The sequence below is a fragment of the Clinocottus analis genome, unplaced genomic scaffold (assembly GCF_023055335.1).
Source record: "Clinocottus analis isolate CAN_PGR_092001 unplaced genomic scaffold, fCliAna1.0.p SCAF_14, whole genome shotgun sequence".
Lineage (NCBI taxonomy): Eukaryota > Metazoa > Chordata > Actinopteri > Perciformes > Cottidae > Clinocottus > Clinocottus analis.
The window spans coordinates 9558608-9566107 of NW_027175865.1; the positions used below are offsets into that span (position 1 = coordinate 9558608).

Sequence of the window (7500 nt, forward strand, 5' to 3'; positions counted from 1 at the left end):
TGTTTGTCTCTCCTCTCTCTCTCAGAGAGAGCGGCGGGACTGTGCTGCCGTTTGATTGGCAGCTGCAAGCGGGGCATGCCTAAGCTGGCTGACTTATCGGTGAAGACCAAGGATATGTGGGAGATTCCCCGCGAATCCCTCCAGCTGATTAAAAAACTGGGCAATGGCCAGTTTGGAGAAGTCTGGATGGGTAGGAATGGTGGGACTGTGTTGCAGTGGGGGAAGGTGACAGCGGGAGCACACCTGGATAAAATAAAGTATTAAAAGATGAGCAGGTACATATATTACATTTAAGTCTTGGTTGTGTCCAGTTGACAAGAACTTCAGTAACACTTCTGGTGTGACAACACCCTCTCACAGACACATCGTAAAGCTCTTTATGTATTGTTCAGAGTCTCTCTGCAACAAATATACTTCTGGAATCGACCACACAAACTTAAAAGATACACACACAGTTGTGGTGTACATGTAGTCTGGACACATTTTTTATACGTTGTGTGTTGATTATTAAAACTCCAGCAGTGAAACAAACCCTGAATAAATCCCTGCGTGTGATAACAATTGCAGAGGCAGCACTTAATGAATAGAACTGTGGCTTTGTTTTACAACCAGGTGTGTGGCATTGTTTACCTCTTCCTCTGTTGTTGCATGTGCATGTTTCATCATCTCACTTCATTTGTCCCCCCCACCCCCTCCCACCCATCTCTTTTTTCATTTTTCCACCATCACCTCACCCTTTTCTCCCATTCATCAATACACTTCCACTCCTTCCTTTCTCCACATCTCCACCCTCCTTGAATCCCACCTCCTCCCCATAACAGGCTCTAACGATGGGCTGTGTTATTACCTGACCATGCCCTGTCTCAACTCCACCCCACTCACCATTGGCCTTGGGCGGGACGCATGGGAGGTGCTAAGAGAAACTCTGTCCATGCAAAGGAAGCTGGGACAGGGCTGCTTTGGGGACGTTTGGATGGGTGAGGCCACACCACCGACCTCTGACGCCCTCTGCAGGCTCTGAGGGACAACTGTTTGTCCGTAGTGTCCGTTACTGTTCTGTAATGTTAGTAATGATCAATGTCACTTATTCCTGTGTGTGTTAGTGAAGTTTTATGTTTTTCCCAGTATCACTTGGTATTCCTATGGGATTTATTTCCAATTACATGTCTTACCCAATTTGTTAAGAAAATTGTGGACAGATTCTTTGCCTAAATGCGAGCGTGTTCGTTTTTCTGAGCCATGCAAAGTCTCTCCCTAAAGATGTAAGACCAACAAAAAAAATCTCCCTCCCTCCTAACATCACTCTGTCTCATGTCATGCATGCTCTTCTGAACAGCAGCAGCATGCACCAGAAGTATAACCACGTGTGTATGCGTCACAGCCATAAGGGAAGAAACCTTCAGGAGAGCAACAGAGGAGGATCCCTCTCCCCAAATGGATAAAAGCAATACATGTCATGTGTAGAGAATGAACAACATAACAGAGTTACAGCATATTCAATGAATATGACAGAAATGATTCATATAGTACATAATACATCTAGCCATCACCATTGGTATGCCAGAAAATGTGTGTGTATGTCTGCGCCGTATGCCTTTGTGTGTTTCGATGTGCTATGTGTGCATTAATATCTCCTTGTCTCTATGCCAGGCATGTGGAACGGTACCACTAAGGTGGCGGTGAAGACTCTGAAGCCAGGGACCATGTCCCCCGAGGCCTTCCTGGAGGAAGCTCAGATCATGAAGAGACTCCGCCATGACAAGCTGGTGCAGCTCTACGCCGTCGTGTCTGAGGAGCCCATCTACATTATTACCGAGTTCATGAGCCAAGGTATCAGGCTGAGTAAACTGGCATGCTTGTGATGTAGTGTAGATACACAATGAATCCCTCCTGTTGGTTGGAAACCTCACTGACGCTGAAAAGTGTGCTCCCCCGAGTGTTAGTGGTAAGCGTAGTCGCTCACGAGAAACTAGAGAACATTCTTAGTAACGCCCCATCTTGCATTGAAATTACAAAAATTGGATCTGCCCCTGTTCTAACTTACAACTATTTTGAGATATACTATTGAGTACCTCACAGACAAACAAACTCATTAAATGAACAAACTAGAAATGTTTAATTTGGAAGTGCAGGGTTCAAGTTTGTAGTTTAGAAAACTAATCTATAAACTCCAGGAATTCTCTTTCCTCTTTTTCCTCTTTCTGAGCTTTGACCTCCATGTGGAGATGAAAGGCAGGTGAAATATTACTTTAGTAGTCAGTAAAAACTAAAAAGAAGGAGACATACATTTGCATTAAGATATATGCATGCAAAAATAAATCGCATCTATCTGATTTCAATTTAATTTAAATTTTGTACCTGTCATGATACACAGCAGATATAAATTAACTACCGGTTACAAAAGGACGAGCCAGTCATGACGCGACGATCTTGGTTTTTCAGGAAGTTTGTTGGACTTCTTAAAAGACGGGGAGGGGCAGAGTCTTAAGCTGCCTCAACTGGTGGACATGGCTGCACAGGTGAGTTAAACACATGCACACGATGATGGACTTAAAGGAAACTCTTTCACTGTCGGTCTGAGGTTGTTGTTTTTTTGTCTCTTTGTGTTTTCAGATTGCGGCTGGAATGGCATACATCGAGAGGATGAACTACATCCACCGTGACCTGCGAGCAGCTAACATACTTGTTGGAGACAATCTGGTGTGCAAGATTGCCGACTTTGGCCTCGCCCGGCTCATCGAGGACAACGAGTACACGGCCAGACAAGGTAGCGGCATGAGAGAGAGAGACGGATGAGGAGCGCAACGGTTGCACAATGTGATGATTAACAGTGTCTGCCTCTGCCTCCGTGCTTATATTTTTATACATAACCTATCCTAATTATATGATTTGGCATCTTCACTGTTTCCATGGTTTCAGGGGCAAAGTTCCCTATCAAGTGGACGGCTCCTGAAGCTGCATTGTATGGACGCTTTACCATCAAGTCAGACGTCTGGAGCTTTGGCATCCTACTCACTGAACTCATCACCAAGGGACGAGTGCCATACCCAGGTACTGGACAATACCTGCTAGTTCAGTTTTTACTCATCTCACAAAGTATCGTCCTTGGCAGGCAGAATTCTGCGGGATTAGTCTTTTTTTTTAGCTTTTCACTCTCAAAACCGAGACAAGATAAAACATTTTTTACAGCAACAGCCTAGTCAGGTTTACAGAGTTTACTAAGATTTTCAACCAGACCAAACTACATCATAGCACTTGGTGAGTTTGGGGCCTTAGTGCCTTGCTCAAAAGCAGATGTGAGTACGTTTTTCTGTGTCCATATACCACACAATGGTTTCTCGTTTAATATGACACTTTTTGTAACAAGACTTTTCTGTTAAACTTACTATAAATCGATCTGATGTTCAAGTTGCATCATTCCGTTACTCCAGATGTCACATGATAATATAACTTCATTTATGAGGTCTCTTTTACAATAATGTTATGGCAAAGACAGCAGCACCATATAAAAGATTGACACAAATTTGAAAACAAAGACAGACTTAAGATGAATGAGGTCGATAAAGTCAGAAAACACATAAAAAAAGGATAACGTACCATTGATCAAATAACAGCAAAGCCACACACAAAAACATGTTGCTGCCCTTCTCATAGCAGTAAACAAATACATTTCAACCATTCCTGTTTTTTTTAAAAAACTTTTTTCCATTTCCAAGATGTGTTGTTTTTTTTAATCAGTCTTACGTCTTTTTTAAATCCATTCCTCCGTCTCTGAACCCCCTCCCTCCTCCGTCCCTGCAGGCATGAACAACCGCGAGGTGCTGGAGCAGGTGGAGCGGGGCTACAGGATGCCCTGTGCCCCGGGCTGCCCCGCCTCGCTCCATGAACTCATGGTGCAGTGCTGGAGGCGAGAGGCCGATGAGAGGCACACCTTTGAGTACCTGCAGTCCTTCTTGGAGGATTACTTCACGGCCACGGAGCCGCAGTACCAGCCCGGAGAAAACCTGTGACCACACACGCAGCGATGAACGGACAAACATCAAGCGGATGACAGACAAAGGCAGACGTGGACGTATACATGCAGCTATACCGACATGTCTCCTTTGTATTTGTATTTCTACTGCGCACACACACACACACACACACACACACACACACACACACACACACACACACACACACACACACACACACACACACACACACACACAACCAAATATTAAGATACATATCATTGCCTTGTTTTATTGTTTAAAGACAGTTTCCTCCTTTTGGTTATTGATCACTGCAGTGCAGCCCCATTCAGGACGGATCAGTCGACCATGTTGAAGAGTCGGATCTCCAGTGATCAGGCCTCGCAGTGATGTTGCTTTACTCTGTAACCATGACAACAAGGAACTGAAAGAAGATGTAGATGCTTGTGTTGAGGTGGGGGGAAGTCGAGTTGGTACATGATTTGTTCAGCTGCCATAAAACGTCCAGGTCCTTTTGATTTCAGTTTCTGAGAAGAGCAGCTTTGAAGGGCAACTGTTTGCCTGAGAAAAATACGTTGACGGAGAAATGATAGAAGGTGCAACAGGTTTCAGACAACATTAAATAATGCTCGTAAATTTGTGCGATGGATTATGTATGCAGACACTGTCAGAGATAATAAGATGCTTACGATAATCTAAAAAAGGCTGTTGAACTGATTCATGTCCATCACCTGAAAGGGGGAACTGATTAGACTCCATCGTGGGCCTTTAAGTGGTCAAATTAATTGTTTTAGATTTGAAGTACCTTTAATACCGTGTTAGTAAAGTCTGAGAGGAGAGATGGTAAGGAATGCTCTTTGTTTGTCAATGTTGTATGAACTGTCTCTTTTGCTGTTTTAATTTAACTCCAATATATCTGTGCAACACAAAGACTTCGATATTAACACGTATTCGGTTTTCATCCATTGGGAGGACAGAGTGAAATATTACACGTAAAGGGGAATGATCAATGGTCTTTGGAAGTACAATGTTATAAATCTGCGTTGTTTTGATAATAGAGTGTAACCTTTATATGATTTTTTGAAATTCCCTGTTATGTTATTGTAATAAAAATCAAATATCTTTACCTGGTTAAGACTTGTCTCTTATTCTATTTAGATTTGGATGCTATTTTTCATCAGAGGTAATGTCAGAGCCCATTCAGTAAAGCTATGTAACCAACTTGAGTTGATGAATTAACCTCCATGTAAACAGAAATTGCTTTAGTGACGTTTTCCCACTTAATTTGTAGCTTTAGCTTTCAGCTATTATAGAATATAATATAGAATATTATTAGTATTATTGCGATCCTTGGCACTGGAAATAATTAGCAGCCCTCCGAAATTCCACCCACTCCAACTCGTGTCTGTCTCTCGCTCTCTTTTCTGACTCCCCCATTCATGCTTGGTCTTCAGTAAACTACTTTTCCCACAATTCCACAGGTGTAAAGTGAGGCCAGCTACGGATACCCGGATGGTTTTGACAGCCAGGCACGTTGGAGAGGCACAACGGAGACTGGGGCGCACGAGAGACAGAGAGCTGGAATTGCAGAGGCAGAGACTCACGGGCGCACGGTCGATTTTCGCCTCCCGCATACTGGGGAGTCCCGCGTCTGTCACCAAAACCGGAGCACAGGGCTCGAGCGCGGTCATGTCAGCACCCTAATTGGGGACAAAACTGTGAACCAACGTCCCTGCTCACCGTTTTTTCCTCCTATTGTGTGTTTGCTTTCCTATCTTTGCGGGTGCAGATATTGATGTGAGCCAGAGGAGCGGTTTTTCCATTCAGCCGCACGAGACGGTGGCGCGCGACGGCAGGAGGAGACAACGTGTACATTGATGTGGGAGGGCTGTCTCCCTCCGACGCGGGGAGCCCAAATGAAGGGGACATGCTGCTCGCTGACGGCTGCAGCCGCCAAGGCAACGGCTCCGTGACCCGGGAGAGGAGAGGAGCTCCGTCACCGACAGCCGCGCGAGCCCACAGCCCCGCAGCCCCGCAGCCCGCGTTGACACCGCAACAGCTCCAGCAGGCAGCGCGAGCCCCCAGACTCTCTCTCCCTTGGTAAGTGCGCGTGCAGCATCTTGTGTACACAACACCAACAATTTGCTTACTGTCCGCTCTGCCAGTTGTGCTGCGCACCTCTGGCTCCGTTTCCTTTTGAGTGTTTTACATTAACCTCATCGACGCCGCTCACGGACGGAGCTCTTCATTCGCACCGCTTGTGCTGCTGGTATATCTGGACTTTACTGTGCATGGTGATGCTCGGACACACAAACACGCAACGCACACACACGTAATGTGGTAAAATGTGCACGTAATGAACCCTGTTAACCCCAATATGTGTTTTTGAATATCTAATATCTTATCACCTATTACCTTTATTGTCACTAAATTTACATACAGTGTAGGCAGGGCAGCAGGATACAGTACCTCCCAGGTGATGGCACGCACACACACACACACACACACACACACACACACACACACACACACACACACACACACACACACACTCAGACACACTTGTCTTGTTTATTTGCTGTTTTCCCAGACTGTACATCTGCGGGTGGACTTTTCTAATACTGGATTTACATACCAGAGGTTTGGCTGTGAGTCCAGCTGACAGACAGGTGTTTTCTTCTCAATATAAACAGGAAGCACCAAGGTTACTGGTGAGCGTCTGTCCAGTCCCGGGGTTTCCATCCCGGCAGCAGCCCCCCTCTGAGTCGTCAGGGCAGTTATAGACGGGACACAGCAGCAGCACATCCTGCAGTGGCAACAGGGCCAATGTGCTGGAGAGACAAGGCGTGCTCGTGGTGGTGATTATCAGCGTTTCGTCTGTGAGGGGGGGGGGTGTCGACAAAGGAAGAAAGAGTGAATGAAGAGAGGAGAGGGAGAGAGAAGTCAATGTCGATGTCTGGGCAGTGACAGTTCGTTATTTAAGGGCCCCTCAGAGACGTGCACAGGCTACCCTAGTGCAGGTGCCGTTAGTATGCAGAGTGATGCTCGGTCTGTGTGTCTATCTGTCTGTCTCACACTCAGCCGGTCTCACTCTCTCCTTCGCTGGTTGAAGAGTGAGTTCTCTTATTGGCAGGTCCACTTGGACATAATGAATAATTTCAGCCCTGTGAATGTTGGAATGAAAAGGAAATGGCCTTACCTCGGCATGCAGCCGCTGTCTGTCAGACTGGTCTTGAGTGCATGGCCCTGTGTGTGTGTGTGTGTGTGTGTGTGTGTGTGTGTGTGTGTGTGTGTGTGTGTGTGTGTGTGTGTGTGTGTGTGTGCGAGGGAGCGATAGAAACAGAGAATGTGAACATATAACAGCTTAGGCCCATTGTGCTTCCTACCTGTGTGAGCGGGGCTAGTTGTCATAGCAACGGCCTTGTAGCTCCGTTGATGTTCCTCCTGTCCTCATTGGCAGGGTCAGCGCACCTAACACTCCACCGCTCGTCTCAAAGCTGTGTGTGTGTCTTTGTGTGTGTAAGCG

The 7500-nt window shown here is 45.9% G+C and overlaps 2 protein-coding genes across 5 annotated transcripts in view; both read left to right on the forward strand.

Moving 5' to 3' along the window:
* The window catches only part of yrk (Yes-related kinase), a 14744-nt gene extending 10527 nt beyond the window's left edge, over positions 1 to 4217 (forward strand). For 2 of the 4 annotated variants that reach the window (XM_068575115.1, XM_068575116.1), the window contains exons 8-14: positions 26 to 190; positions 822 to 977; positions 1651 to 1830; positions 2443 to 2519; positions 2614 to 2767; positions 2920 to 3051; positions 3802 to 4217. In XM_068575115.1, coding sequence (XP_068431216.1) covers positions 26 to 190; positions 822 to 977; positions 1651 to 1830; positions 2443 to 2519; positions 2614 to 2767; positions 2920 to 3051; positions 3802 to 4010 — 1073 coding nt within the window. In that variant the 3' untranslated portion in view covers positions 4011 to 4217. The remainder of the gene's footprint in view (positions 1 to 25; positions 191 to 821; positions 978 to 1650; positions 1831 to 2442; positions 2520 to 2613; positions 2768 to 2919; positions 3052 to 3801) is intronic. The other 2 variants (XM_068575117.1, XM_068575118.1) reach the window with 2 other exon arrangements.
* A 1315-nt stretch (positions 4218 to 5532) lies between these two features.
* ahdc1 (AT hook, DNA binding motif, containing 1) overlaps positions 5533 to 7500 on the forward strand; it is an 18558-nt gene continuing 16590 nt past the window's right edge. The window contains exon 1 of the mRNA XM_068576103.1: positions 5533 to 6074. The gene's annotated coding sequence lies outside the window, so the exon portion shown is untranslated. The remainder of the gene's footprint in view (positions 6075 to 7500) is intronic.